This window comes from Mesoplodon bidens (assembly GCF_964165515.1).
Source record: "Mesoplodon bidens genome assembly, chromosome: 8".
In the NCBI taxonomy this organism is placed as follows: Eukaryota; Metazoa; Chordata; class Mammalia; order Artiodactyla; family Ziphiidae; genus Mesoplodon; species Mesoplodon bidens.
Genome location: NC_138165.1, coordinates 26,378,372 through 26,393,997, shown reverse-complemented (window position 1 = coordinate 26,393,997; position 15,626 = coordinate 26,378,372). Strand labels below are relative to the sequence as shown.

The 15,626-nt window shown below is 42.8% G+C and overlaps 1 protein-coding gene across 1 annotated transcript in view; it reads left to right on the top strand.

Annotated features, from left to right (window-relative positions):
• RAPGEF4 (Rap guanine nucleotide exchange factor 4) overlaps nt 1–15,626 on the top strand; it is a gene marked incomplete at its 5' end in the record, with an annotated part of 314,253 nt that overhangs the window by 170,524 nt on the left and 128,103 nt on the right. The window contains 3 exon segments of the mRNA XM_081243002.1: nt 5,628–5,700; nt 9,630–9,664; nt 9,667–9,696. Of these exon segments, the coding sequence (XP_081099128.1) occupies nt 5,628–5,700; nt 9,630–9,664; nt 9,667–9,696 (138 nt within the window).

Genomic DNA, 15,626 nt, shown 5'->3' with positions numbered 1-15,626 from the left:
GCAAAAGGCAGGGGACAGTTGCTGGGAAGGCTTGTACCCAAAGCTGCGGTCTGCGCCTGGCTGCTGCGGAATGTGGTGACAGTTGTGTGCTGGCAGCCTAGATGCCTTGGCAGCGGGCAGCAGCTCGGAGAACACCCAGGAAAGCCCTCAGTGTGTCAGGAAAGCCTTGACTTCCAGGGTGGGGAGTTCTGCCCTACTGGGACCCCCTCTTCTCTTGTCGCAGAGGATCCAGCTAGGGTTCAGGCTGCCAGCCTTTATTCTCTTTGTGCCCTGCTTGGCAAATTGAGACTGGCCTTTAGAATATGACATATGTCTACTGTGCCCTCTCCTCCAGCAGACACCACCCAACTTTTTTTTTTTTTTTTTTTTTTTTTTCTTTTTGTGGTATGCGGGCCTCTCACTGTTGTGGCCTCTCCCGTTGCGGAGCACAGGCTTCCGGACGCGCAGGCCCAGCGGCCACGGCTCACGGGCCCAGCCGCTCCGCGGCATATGGGATCCTCCCAGACCGGGGCACGAACCCGTATCCCCTGCATCGGCAGGCGGACTCTCAACCACTGCGCCACCAGGGAGGCCCCACCCAACTTTTATATCTGGCTCCTAGGCTACAGCTGGGCCATGTGGAGCCATTGCACGGAGTAGGGAAAGGTACCCCCTGCTCTGGGTGGGAGCAGCCCCGGCCTGGGGCTCAAGGCTGTGGAACAGAGCTGGGTTTACCCACAGCCTCCCTCGGCCTGGTGGCTGCTCTGCCAGCCTCCCAGCCAGCCTCCCTCGGTGGCTTTGGGGACACAGAGAAGGGGCTGAGAGATGGACCAGGTTTTAACCTTCCTAAGACTGTCATCTTTTGTCTTTTCTCAGAAAACATTAGGATAGCCAGTGGCATATCTCCACCTTGATTTAAGAACAGGCTTCTGGCCTCACTAGCCTGAGGACTTCTTCCCTGCACTGACTTTGCTTTAAAAACTGGCCAATTATAATTTAGAGATTTTTTTTTTTTTAAGATTTTGTTACCCAAAATCAGTTCTGATGGCTGAAAGGCTTTACTTATTTTTGTTCAGTTATTTCTGGGCTTCCTCTCCTGGGCTCTTCCCTTCTCCTTGGACTGTTTTACCATGTGGGTATGAAAATAGGCAGTATATTGTAAAATTACTTTAGAACATCGACTCTTTAAATTCTTATTTCTCCACAGCTCCCTTTAGCAGACAGGTCAGTGGATGTATTGTGGGTCTTCATATTGTGTGGGTATCAACAGCCTCAGTAATAAGAAGCCACTTCGAGAGTGTTCTTCCCTAAAGCTGGAGACTCTGCTTGGGAAATATCATCAAATATATTGGGATTAGTTTGATCAATTCTTGATTGTTTATTACTACTACAGTAATCGTTAATTAAGTGCCTAATATGTGCTGGACACTCCTCTAGATTTTATTTCTCATCCTCCCAATGGCCCTGAAAGATGGGTGATATTATCCCAGGAAACTGAGGTAAGTAACTTACTCAGGTAGCATGTAGCAGAATCAGAATTAAGACCCCTTTTTGTGTGATTCCAGCATCTGCATGCTTTCTATTACATCAGAGGCGCTTGGGTTTTTCCACTGAAGTTCTCTGAATGTAGAGGAAATCAATACATAACGCCTTGGGTCTAGACCCTTTGTAGCTAGAAGTAGCCAGAAGCAAGCTCAAAATTTCTTTGAAGTCGCATGCTTTAATCTTTAAAATTTATGCAGATTTAGTTTTCTGCTCCATAATACAAAAGTAATGCTTTAAACTATTTGACACAAAATAAAATGTAAGCTCTAGGAAGAGCTCCTGTTAACCCTTGTCACATGCCCTCTTGCCCTGCTGGGCACTACACTGGGGGCATCTGCACACCTCAGTTTGAGAAGGGCAGCATTGCACCATGACACATCTCAGTTAAATTCTTAGTTCTACCGGCTTTGTTGATAACCCTTTCAGGTATGGAGCAGCCTGTCATTTGGCCAATCTACAACCATAGACGTCTTTCTAACAGAGAATAGAATCCCTAACACTTCATAGGCAAATCCTAATTTGGTCTTTGTTGATTCTTCACGGAGATCTTTTTTTTTTTTTTTTCTGTACACGGGCCTCTCACTGCTGTGGCCTTTCCCGTTGCGGAGCACAGGCTCCGGACGCACAGGCTCAGCGGCCATGGCTCACGGGCCCAGCCGCTCCGCGGCAGGTGGGATCCTCCCGGACTGGGGCACGAACCCGTGTCCCCTGCATCGGCAGGCGGACACTCAACCACTGCGCCACCAGGGAAGCCCCTTTCATGGAGATCTTTGAGTGACATCTGTCTGGCTGGAAGTTTAGAGATTATTTAATTTTGTCGTTTGTAAACTTTTCTTTTTTAGAAGCAAAAGTCATCTTTCAAATGAAATTGCTCTGAGAACTCTAAATTATATATCAGCTAAAAGTGAAGACACTCTAGTTGAAGGTTCTGCTTGTGTGGTACCCTTGCCTGAGGGTCCTCCAAGGAGCCCAGGGTTCTGCAGAAATAGGTTTTAAAAACCCACTTCACATTGGGCTTCCCTGGTGGCGCAGTGGTTGAGAGTCCGCCTGCCGATGCAGGGGACACGGGTTCGTGCCCCGGTCTGGGAAGATCCCACATGCCGCGGAGCGGCTGGGCCCGTGAGCCATGGCTGCTGAGCCTGCGCGTCCGGAGCCTGTGCTCTGCAAGGGGAGAGGCCACAACAGTGAGAGGCCCGCCTACCGCAAAAAAAAAAAAAAAAATTCTAAAAAAAAAAAAAAAAAAACCCACTTCACCCACTCCCCACCCTCCACCTCTGGCAACCACCAATATCTGTTCTCTGTATCTCTGAGTTTGGGCTTTATATATTTATATATTTTGGATATTAACCCCTTATCAGATATATGATTTGTAAACATTTTCTCCCATTTAGTAGGTTATTTTTTCACTTTGTTGATTGTTTCTTCTGCTGTGCAAATACTTTTCAGTTTAATGTAGTCCCACTTACTGCTTTTTGCTTTGATTGCCTTTGCTTTTGCTGTCAAATCCAAAAAAAAATCATGCCAAGACCAACGTCAAGGAGCCTACAGCCTATGATTTCTTCTAGGAGTTTAATGGTTTCAGGTCTTATGTTCGAGACTTTCATCCATTTTGAGTTAATTTTTGTGTATGGTGTAAGATTGCGGTCCAGTTTCATCCTTTTGCATGTGGCTGTCCAGTTTTCCCAGCACCTCCTTTGTTGTAAATTAAGAGACCATATACGTGTGGGTTTATTCCTGGGCTCTGTATTCTGTTCCATTCATCTACATATCTAATAAATTATTTTTAAATTCAATTCAGCAATGACATTTATGAAACAATTAGAAATTTGCACTTGACTGGATATTATGGAGATATTGTTACGTTTCTTAGTTGTGATAGTGGTGTTATGGTTTTGTTTGGGGGACGAAAAGAATCCTTACCTTTTAGAGTTTCCTACTGAAATATTTATGGATTAAATGATATGATATGTGGAATTTGCTTCAAAATAACTCTGGGAGGGGCAAGTGGATAGGAGTGTAGATGAAATAACATTAGTCATGAGTTAATAATTATGGAGGATGGATGTTAAGTATGCGGTGTGGTATTCTTTCTATTTTTATATATGTTTGAAAATGTCCATTCACGTTCCAGAAGTCAACGATAAGTGTTAATATCCTATTATGTGTAAGGCAGGGTACCCTGTGTTGCAGGAGATCGATGTTTCACAAGTGCAAGGGGCCTTGTCTGCTTGTTCTCTGCAGTAAGCCCAGTGTCTAGGACACAGTCTGCACATAGTAGATACTCAGTACAAACACACGCTGAAGCCCAGCCCGCACTCTGCGCCCCAAACAGCTGCTCTGTTTTCTGTTCCCAGGAGTGGCAGCCCTGGTAACATGCTCCAACGAGGTCTGAGCCAACCTCAGACCTAGTGCTATGGAGTTGAAGGAAGGCGGAGTCCTGTTCATTTAGGAGTCAGCAAGGTGCTTCCCTGGAGTTCGTGGAAATTGACATTGAGGTGCCCGAGACAAATTGCATCCACTGCATCCAAAACAACATTTCTAAGCAAAGCAAAATTGCTCCTTTAATTTAACATGAATTATTTCTTTCAGGAGCCTGTTATTGTAGTTGCTCACAATGATAGGAATACCTCAAAAGGCTGTAGGGGGTCATAGAAACTTCTTAGAACATAACCTAGCCCATCTGCTCTCTGTGAGCCTGTTTTGTTCAGAGTCCAGCATAATAATATGCCCAGAAGTGTGCTTTGATCAGTGCTTTCTCATGAGGAAGAAGAGTAGATAGTTATCATAGGAGAGAGGAAAAGCAGAATTGGGGGATTATCAAAGGAAATGTCAGGAATGCAGGGTGATGGATTGGTCCCATGTGTACCTTCGAGTGATTAGTTAACTCAGAGGCAGAGGAAAATCATGATTTTAAATGTTTGCATGCAGGTGTTAGTATAGTTGCCTCAGAATGAGAAGAAAAAGGATTAAAAAAAAAAAAAAGCTAGTCACATCTTGACTAGAAGAAGGCTCTTTTGAGAACTCGTCAATGTTACTTTACAAACACCATTCAAATCTACCAAATGGGCCAGATGGCTGCTCAAATACTGCATGCTGCCAGCTGCCCATTGCTACAGATGAAGTCTTTTCTGCTGACGTTTGTGTAACCCACAAGCACGTTATAGAGTCTTGATTCCTTTGGTGCTGTTTAACATGTGTCATCATAATTATAAACCATAAGTATACATGACACCATGTAATAAATAAAATTGCCCAGCTTTTCATTCTGAAAGGGGAGGAGGCGGTACTTATTACCTGAGAAGAGAGGATGTCTTACACTCATTTTCCATTCTTCATAAATGTCACTCCTCTCTTGTTGGGTACTCTACCTACATGCTTTATGCTCACCAAGCCTTATCCCTTCAAAACAGACTCCCAAGGCTAATATGTATCGCTGAGCCCCAGGTTTTAAAGCAGGCCTGGACCAAAAGTTAGGGGGAGACAATTCAGGGGAATCCAAATAGTTCTAAATGAAGCCAAACTATTCTATTTGACCACAAATCGAAAGTTCCTTGGAGGTCACATAACGGGCAGGTGTACAGTGTAAAAGGAAGGTGGTAAATGGCGATGAATCAGCTCCTTTCAAAACAGACATTTTCTAGAGATGCATTTCTTTTTGCTTTGAAAGACAGCTGATTCAGTGCTATTCACCTGTTAAGAAGGCGGCACTTTCATTTGTATCTGCATCTGCAAACACCAAAAATGTCTTTTCCCTCCTCAAAAACCTGAGCATGTGTTTGAGAGCATGAGAAGCTGGGCAAGAGGTGGAGGGGAGGGTAAGAGCCCACACCCTTTGGCTAATCAGTCACAAATACATGGAGGAACGGGCTGTGATAGAACTCCCTCCCCAACAGGGGCTCTTTCAGTCTCATCCGGGAAGACCTCTTTAGAACACAGCATTTTTATTTTAGGCCCCAGAGCCCAGACAGCACGCTCCATGGCTCTATAAATACACGACTCAGATGCTTCCTGACACCCAGCGTTTCTGCTTTTTAACATGTAAATACACGAATGCTCAAAGTGAGTAAATATCTGTACACTGAGTTTACAATCTTGTCTTTCAGAAGTATCGACAGTACATGGCAGGACTTCTGGCTCCTCCTTATGGTGTTATGGAAACAGGCTCTAACAATGACAGTAAGTGAAAAATACGAACATTTTGTATATAAAAATCTGTTGTGCGGTATGTGTTTCCATGTGACAAAAAAATACTTCCTACACCAGCTTGACAGTAAGTCTCCAGACTCTTTTGTGGATAAACAGACCCACCAGCCCACACTTGAGTTATTTTAAAAAATTGTTCCTATAGTATAATTTTGTGGTCTTAGCTGATAGAGGGAGGTATGCTCTGGTACTAGTTGCAACTTCAGCATGCTTTCCCAGAATACCTTCATTTTAAAGTGTTGTTTCTGGGCTCTTTGAAAAATGGGGTTCATGAACTGTGTTTGTCGTAGACACCTGAGAGCCACACCTCTTGCTTATTTTGATGCTACAGATCAAGGAGAGAAGCAGCGGGATTCATTCTTTATTCTTCTTAAATCGTGGCCTCTTCAAATTCCAGACCTTTTGTAAGAGATCTGGAATCAGCCAGATCAGTCTCTGGCTGATCATAAAAGAAAGGAAGTTTTTCTCTGTGATGCTCTTATCTAATGGGTGCCCACTAGACTCGAAGAAATCCTGTGTCCTGAGTCTGTTTATCTGTTCATGCATGTCAGAAGCATCTTTTTAGCACTCGATACCATCCCTGGGAGTTGCTCGTGGAGGCTCTGGGTCCCCTTACTTGGCTCTTGTCCGTATATGTGTTACAAGGCAGCGAGCCCTGGGGTTTCTGAAGCCGTAGCACTTCAACACTGACACACTGATGGATCGAGTAGTACTTCCACTCCAAGCATCTTCAGAGCCAGAGTCACCCTTCCCATCCTCTTCCTACCTCCTTGAATCCCCACTCTCATTCTCACACTCAGACTTGTCACTCTCTACAGGTGACCCTCCTTCCCGCCTGACCAGGATCTTAAGTGAGCTTCCGTCCCCTCTGTTTCCCAGTTTCTGGGCAGCCTGTGCCCTCTCTTTCTCTGTTTCTCTTCTGTCCTTGGAGAGCTGGGTGTTGGAGGGCAGATCTTTCTTTCCTTTCATTTCTTCCCCTGTTCTTGATTGTTCTCTCCTGTCTGATCTAGGGATGACCAGTAACTGAGCTGGAAATCCCAGCTGTGCTGTCTCCTAGCTGTGTGACTTCCATTAAGGCACTTAGTGTCTCTGTGCCTCGGTTTCCTCATAGGATTGTTGTGAGGATTAAATGAAGCAAAATGTGTCAAATGTTTAGAAGCAAATGTGCTGGGCATATAATAAGCACCCAAATGATGTGAGCTATTATTTCCTCACCACCAGTTACTCTTTAACCCCTCAAAGTCTTCCTCCTGCCATATACTTCTTGACCCATCTGAATTCTCCAGTGACCAACCAATAGCCAGCCTCAGTCATTACTATTACACATTCTCTATGACTGGGTAAGATTTTCCATGTTCGGACTCCATTCTCCCTTGGGTCCCAGCCTCCACTGCATTATCCTGGTTTTCTTGTATCTCTCTGGCCACTTGTATTCTTTCATGGGTATTCTTCCCCTCAGCTGGAAGTTTAGACAACCTTGGCTGTTTTCCTCTTTTTTCCTCTATACTGACCCCTCCACCATTGCCTCCTTTCTTGCAACTGATACAAATCTGTTTGAGTCTTACAAAGGGCAGCCTAACCTTCCAAATGACTACTGATCTGATTCTCTTTCCATCCGGATGTCCTCCTGGTCTCATGCACCCAAAATATCAGTAACAGAATACATCGTGATTCCCACAAACCATCCTTCCTCCTGAAAGTGTATTTCCATCCATAATTCCACAGTCCTCCCATACCAGGTACTAAACCTCCACTGTTTTGAGGTCCTCTTTTCTCTCACCTCCACCCCCTGAAGTTAATCACTTGTCCATCCCTTGTTCCTTCCTGTGTAATGTTCATATTCTTTCCTTTCTCTCCCCTCTGCAGCCCCCTGGCTGAGGGCCTCATCACCCTTGACCTGAGAGCAAAGATGGCTCAACTGGCTTTGAACCTTCATTATTTCACTCTTGGTTTACCCTACACCTGACTTACACAGAACTTTTTAAATTTACTTTTTATTATGAAAAATTTCAAGCATACAGAACGATACAGTTAATACCTGTATTGTCATCACTTTAATTAATATTAAACTTTAATACTTAAATAAGATTATTAATAATTTGATAGGTATTTTCATATTATTATTTTGCCATATTTCCTTCTTCTAATCATATATATACGTTTCACCCCAAATACTTCAGCAGGCATTTTTGAAAATACAGACTTTTCCATGCAAAAACCACACCATTATTGTACCTAATTACTGGTATGATTTTCCTTAATAATATCCACCACTCAATCCAAGTCCGAATTTCCCCAACTGAATGTCTTTGTAGTTAATCATTCAAACTGGGCTTCCATGAAGGACCATGCCATTGCCTCTGGTTTTTATGTCTTAGGTGTCTTTTAATTTTGAAAAGTCCCTTCTCTCCTTTTTCTGGATCATACCACTCTGTTGCTCAGAACCTTTAATGATGGTCCGTTGCCAGCCATAGAAGGTGAAATTCCAAGACTGCTAATGCCTTAGCCCAACTTGCAAGTTCCTGCATGGCCTGAGAGCACCTTTTCAGTATTATTTCTCTACAAATACCCTAATTTCTATCCACTCTGATATGATGATTTGTACAACTGTGTGTTTATCTTATTAAACCTCCTAGAGAGTAAGCTTCTGTTACAACCCTGTATCTCCTCGTTAGTCAACTCTAGTCCTTTCAAATGGTCGTTGGATGGATGGATAAATGGATGGATGGACTCAAGACGAATTTCAGAGTGCTGACATTGGGCCACCCTTACTCTTTCTGGCAGATCCGAGAAGTGATGGCAAACATGTTCATTAATAGTCTGCTTGAGAGGACAACCCTCTCTGTCCCCTTGGTTCCTGCCTGAGCTTTTATGTCCAGATACTATCCCAGGTTGGGGGTCAAAGCTTAATTAGGGTATGTTTCCTAATAATCTATTCTTTTCTTAGCCCTCCTGCTTACTGCTGCCTATTAGGATGGGCACTCGGTGCTTTTAATGCCAACATTTTAAGTCCTGTGCGGCCCCTTATTGAACACATTAAGTCCTGCTTACTCAGAATTTGGATGTACTATATTTTTGCATTGCAAACCCCCTCACACCGCCCCAGTAGTTCTAAGCTGGGTGCAAATTCTGTCACTTCAGTATAAGGCTCCTTGTTCTCACTGTACTGGGGCCAGTAAGCTCTGCTGGGGCCGGTGACCTTCCAGTATGGCCACCCTTACCATGGCAGAGTAGCAGACCCAAAGGAAGTGCAAAGGACCAGTGCCAGCCTGGACCAAGTGCTCATGAAATGTGTGTAAATGAGTGAATGGACGAATGATTAACTTATTTGCTAAGAAAATTGAGACACCCCTGGAAACAGCCATTGCCTGCTCGGACCTGACTTGGAAGCAGCAGCAGTTTGCTTTGCCCAAACTAAAAGTTGTGTGCTAGGAGTCTTTATGTGCGGCTTGCCCCCAGGTTCGAATCCCTGGAGCGGTGTCAAGGGGGTTGCCTTGGAAAAATACAACTTGTGCACCTTAAGAGTTGATGTGTTTGTCTAAAATTCTGAGTGTTCTGGTGCCCAAGACAGAGTAATTGCTCTGAGACAGTTGCTCACATGGTGTAAAATAAGCAAGGATGGATTTTTACCTCTAGGAGAGTAAAGCGTATGGTAGAAAAGCAAAATAAGTATGAGATTTTATTATCTGGCACACAGCCCTGCTCCTGATTCATTCATTTATTTATGTTACAGATTTGGGTAGGTGCTGCTATTTTTCTAAGCAGCGTTATGTACGTTGTTATGGAAAGACAAATAGAAAACACCAAAATTTTACTTGGTTTGATTCAGCAAGGGATTTCATTGCCATTTTGCAAGTTGATCTTACAGCTCATGCTCTTTCTCTCTCTCTTTCCTCTTCTAGGGATTCCTGACAAGGAGAACGTGAGTAGCTACTCGGTCTCTGCCTAATTTCTAAAAACTGTCATAAGGTAAAAAATAATTGTTGTAACGCTACCATCACAGAGAGCTCTTTATCCACATTCAACAGAGCAGTAAATATTCTTCTAATCTTATTCTGGCATCTTTGGTGAGTCACTTTGAAATATGAAGGGGAGAAGGTTGACTGCTCTGACATGGTCATCACATGTCCTTGATGTTAACTAGTCTGAAGAAAGGTTATTCTAGGGACAAACAGTATAATTGATAAGTGTTTTCTTTTTCCCATGATGCATACAGGGCAGTAGAGCAAACCACTAGTTTAACAGCACATAGAAAATGAGCTGTTTTTCCTTAGTAGGAATACAAAATATGAGATTTCAGGCCAGTTGATTTTATAATTGTATCCAAGTGCATTAGAGTCAATATTTCTCTTTGAAGTCGAAAATAATGAATTGCTCTAATTGGTCAGGGCAAACAGGTAAGAGAGTAGGTGCTTTAGGATAAATCTGTCACCAAGAACCAGTGCCAAGTACTCCTTCTAAGGCTGGTAGTGGTGTAGTGGCATTGTCTTTGCATGCAAATAATAATGATATTAACTGGAATCTAAGTTTAGACAACAACATGGAAGGGTTAATACGGAAGTGTGTAAGGATTTATCAGAAGTGGTGCTTGGTGGCTCTCAATTGTGTTGACTTGTCATTGTGTTCCTCAATTGCTGTACCCAAGTGACAGTGTTACAGAACTGTCTCCCTTTTCTGTCCTTTCCCTGCTTTTGGGCCGGTGTCTGTGGTAATTTCAGACTGTTTCTGTATTCCTTTTCAGAGGTCTGACTCTAGCTTTCTTTACATCTTCCTGTTTTCATAATGTTGGTTTTAAAGGGCTAGTTGGGAATTCCGGTCCACTGCTATACCACTACACATTTGGGTTCAAGACCTAGCAATGTCACTTCAAATGTCACACCAAATCCTCGTTGACTTGGTTCAGCAAAGGACTTCAGTTCCTAGTTGTGGGACTTTGCTCAAGCCACTTGACTTCTCTAAACATCCTTGCCTCATCTTTAAAATGTGGATGTTGGTTGTGACTACCTTAAGAGGCCATCGTGAATACTGAGTGAGATAATCTGTGGAAAGCGTAGAGAGTCATACAATAGAGCTCAGTAAAGGTGAGGACTGTTGCAATAATTATTATTTTATCAAGTCCTGTGTCATTTTCTAGCTGTCTTTTCTCCTCTGAAAAATGCCCTACCCCTTATAAAGTAACTGTCCTTTTACATTTTATGGCTCTCCTTAACCTTGAAGGACATTTGGTCTGGTCCAAAAGCATCTATAGAGACATTTGGTCCATGCCAAAAGGTCCTTGATATTTGTCCTGTCCAAAACCATTTGTCATGCACCAAATATGCTTATGAACTTTTTGGATACAACCAAATTTCAAGGACCTTTTGATGTGGACCAAATGTCCAATGGACATTTTGGACATGATCAAATGTCTACTAACCCTCCTTAAAATGTCTTTGTTCAGTGAACCTTTGTAATGGTATGTTGCTATTTAAAAAACGTATCTTTGTATGTTGAGTAAAGCTGTAGATGACCAGGTTCATGGAGAGTCTAAAACAATAGGCTTTAGATGCTAAAGTAACCGATCTTGGCACCATTTTGGACATGGATGTCCCAAAGGACGCTGTAACAAATAATACATGGATCGTTAGCCAAATAAAGATGATACAAGGGCCTGGTGCTTCCTCATCAAGGGACTGTCAGTGGTGTGGAGAGCACACACAGAATGGCCAGGCCCCAGGAGGTCTCAAATGTTCTAAGCTTCAAAAGGATACTCTGTCTCTCTTAGGCACCTGGTGACCTTTAGGTTGGACCTCCCCACAGTGGAACGACGGATACAACGTTCTAAGCAGAAAGCCTACCAGCTGTCATGTAGCTCACTTCATGACAAAAGAGGAATTTGAAGTTTGCAGAGAGTCAGATACAATGAATTTAACAGCGTCTTGCCCTCAGAGATTTAGGGGGCTGGCCAGCCTGTCTCCCCAATAACTAGTCATAGTATATACTTATTTGTATTTGTTTGGGTCATTCTATGTCAAACTCACTAGCAAGAAGAAGCATACTTTTTCTCTGTCAGCAAGTAGAGTGGATACAACATCACCACATGCTATTAGGAAAGCTCTCCCATGCCATCAGTCAAAATAAAGCAAATGAGATGAAAGACATTCATGAGTAGAGTTGAAGCTCTAGAAATATAAAAAGAAGCCTAAGAGCCTTAAAGTGGTGTTAATGATAATTGAATTTTTTCCTTTATAAGAGACAAGTTGGGGACTTCCCTGGCGGCGCAGTGGTTAAGAATCCGCCTGCCAATGCAGGGGACATGGGTTCGAGCCCTGGTCCGGGACGATCCCACATGCTGCGGGGCAGCTGAGCCCATGCGTCACAATTACTGAGCCTGCGCTCTAGAGCCCACGAGCCACAACTACTGAGCCCGTGTGTCACAACTACTGAAGCCCGTGCGCCTAGAGCCCCTGCTCCACACCAAGAGGAGCTACTACAATGAGAAGCCTGCACACCGCAACAAAGAGTAGCACCCACTCGCCGCAACTAGAGAAAGCCTGAGTGCAGCAATGAAGACCCAACCCAGCCAAAAATAAAGAAGTAAAATAAATAAATATATTTAAAAAAACAAAAGCAAAAACAAGCAATACAGTAATGTCTTACTTTAAAAAAAATAAAGAGAGACAAGTTGTGTTAGGATGATTTCTTTTATCCTTTACCTTCTTTAACTACATGCTGGGCAATATTATATTCCCTTTATGTTCCTCTAAATAGCAATAATATGCCTGTGGACTGAAACAAAAGCACTTAGACTATTGTCTCAGTGTCCAAACAGATTCTTTATGGAAGGAATAAATTCTTTTTTCTAGCTCCTGATTTTGTTAATCACCATGTTTAACTTTTAATCAAATATGCAAACGTCAGTAAATGGTGTTTTTAGCTGCCTTGCCAGCTATGTTTTATTTCCAGACCGAGCCTTACCTTTCATAAAAAGAACTTTCTTTTCATAAATTGCACTTCCATAGAAACAAATAGGTTGGGTTAACTTGCTGGATTATTTTGTCTACTACTTATTATAATTCATAGGAACATCATTCAACTTCAGATGACACAGGATACTGGAACCTGTAAAATAATTGATAAAAATGTGAGAAAAATTAACATTGAACCAATAAAGCAAGAAGACCATTTTGTCAGGGTTGCAACTGTTTGGGCTTGTTGGTTTTATAGATTCTTCTCTTTGATCTGTTTAAATTCTTTTTTCTGTCTCCTATAAGCGGCATACCTGACTGACCATGTTTAACACAGAACATAAAAATCGCAATGAAAAGAACACTTTCTAGTTGAATGTTACGGTTGCCCTTTGACGGAATGAGCTTGTCTATAGTATTTTGCTGCGTAGATAGACTTTGTTGCTTATTGTGCTCCATTCTTTTGAGAGGCAACTGCTAAGGAGTTTTGTGGTTTTAGAAGTTTATACGTTTCTTCCTCAGTGTGGAAGGAGCCAGAAAATAGACTCCGGAAGATATCAAAATAATCCCATTGGAAACAAACATCTTGTTTCCAAAAGGGTCATTTGAGGTCTTCATTCTTTAGGCAGTGATAATGTTGACAGTGTGAGTAGTTAAGTTTCTTGTGAAATACGCAAGGATAGGTTCCCAATATAAAGCACTTTCAACTCAGAGCCCATAGGTTTCCCAAGCACTGGAAGAACTGATGCTAGATGCTAATAACAAACAAGGCTGGGGGTTTTGTAAAGCTATTTGGTTGGTCTCCTTTTAAGAAGAGTACTTAAATCTTCCCAAACTTTTCAAAAATCATAGGTTATTTATATGAAGAATACTTTTTGGAAATTATTATAAAGACATAAGATTTTAAATGGCGAATGGTAAGGACATAGTTTACATGCTTTGTGAAAATTCTCATTAAGGAGAGAGCAATAATAAACAAGTAATTACTAGGGTCAATAGGTTAGCAATTTTAGGGACTATAATAACATTTATCTCTATTGTTGCTCTTTTTCAAGGTTAGAGAAGACAGATTAGAATATTTTCCACCAATTAAATGATGATATCTTATTTTACCATTGTAGGTTGGCTATGATTCTGGGTCAGATGAAGAAAAGGAAATTGTGTATCCTTATAGAAACTTAAAATATTAAAAAACCTGGGGCTTCCCTGGTGGCGTTTGTGCCCCGGGCCGGGAAGATCCCACGTGCCGCGGAGCGGCTGGGCCCGTGAGCCATGGCCGCTGAGCCTGCGCGTCCGGAGCCTGTGCTCTGCAACGGGAGAGGCCACAACAGTGAGAGGCCCACGTACCGCAAAAAAAAAACAACTTAGAAAACCCCATAAAACTCTGTAAAGCCTTTCAACTCCAGCTTTCAAACTGAATTCAAACCAACAGTTTATGGTGGAACACAGTTTTTAAAATCCTACTTTAAAACATGACTGGTAGGCGTCCAGAGCTGATTGGGACATCCTGGCCAGAGTTCACAACTTTACCCCAGCAGCCATTTCCCTCTGGTCTAGGGTGAGAATGTTTTAACCAGCACTGTCACCACACTGAAGCAACACACATGTGACTGGCTGAGGGTACGAAGCTCTACACAGGAGAGCAAACCAACCAAACGCTGAAGGCAGAAAATCCTGAGCTGCTCGTTTTCATTTGAAGGACAAGTTGCTTATCACCCAAGAGAAGATTAGATTTAGCAGTGTTGCTGGCCTGAAATTACGCGTTTGTAGTGTGTAAATACTCATTCCTTAGCTGGCCTATTAGAGCGTGTAGCTCAGCAAGCCAAGACTGACTTTGCCCCACCTCCCGGGAAAAACAGGCTGTTAATGTCGAAGGTGCCAAGGACAACTTCAGCTCTTGGTCTCTGAAGAAATGTTTGTTTTTGTGTTTGTGAATTATGCATTTTATGGGGCAAGAGGCCCTTGCTGAATTTCTTTCTGCTTTTTATTCCATCTCTTCCTCTCCTCATATAAAAGCTGGCCTGTGCCATCTCTCTCTAGCTTCTGCAGTGGCATACTGATTGAATATTTTTCTCTCTCTTTTTAAAAATTTATTGGAGCATAGTTGATTTACAATGCTGTGTTAGTTTCAGGTGTACAGCAAAGTGACTCAGTTATAAATATACGTATATTCATTCTTGTTTAGATTCTTATATCGGTTATCACGGAATATTGAGTAGAGTTCCCTGTGCTATACAGTAGGTCCTTGTTGGTTATCTGTCTTATATATAGTAGTGTGTGTACGTTCATCCCAAGCTCCTGATTTATCCCTCCCCGCTACGTTCCCCCTTTGGTAACCTTAAGTTTGTTTTTTATATCTGTAAGTCTGTTTCTGTTTCTGATTGAATTTTTAAGATGATGTGTACTTGACCTTCATCTACATAGTAAATAGTAAGTGCAGGGGGCTTCCCTGGTGGCACAGTGGTTGAGAGTCTGCCTGCTGATGCAGGGGACATGGGTTCATGCCCTGGTCCAGGAAGATCCCACATGCCGCGGAGCGGCTGGGCCCGTGAGCCATGGCCGCTGAGCCTGCGCGTCCGGAGCCTGTGCTCCGCAGCGGGAGAGGCCGCAGCAGTGAGAGGCCCGCGTACCGCTAAAAAAAAAAAAAAAAAAAAAAAAAGGTAAGTGCAGGGAACTCTCTGAACATCTGATCTTCTGTTGTCAATTATGCCATGTGTTTGTTGCCTCTGAATGTTCTTCGGCAGTGTTCACAGGACCTGCAAGCTGTGAGTTTGCTTGATGAAAGGGCACCTATCCGGGTGTATTGGGGTGGCGGCTCGCTAATATATTTTAGAGTTATTTTTATAATATTACAAATTATATTTGGTGACTGATTCAGTGTTCTTATGTCGGTGTCTCTACATTTTTAGGAGGAGAGCCTTTGAGTATTGCTGCCATGCTGATCTAGGGCTG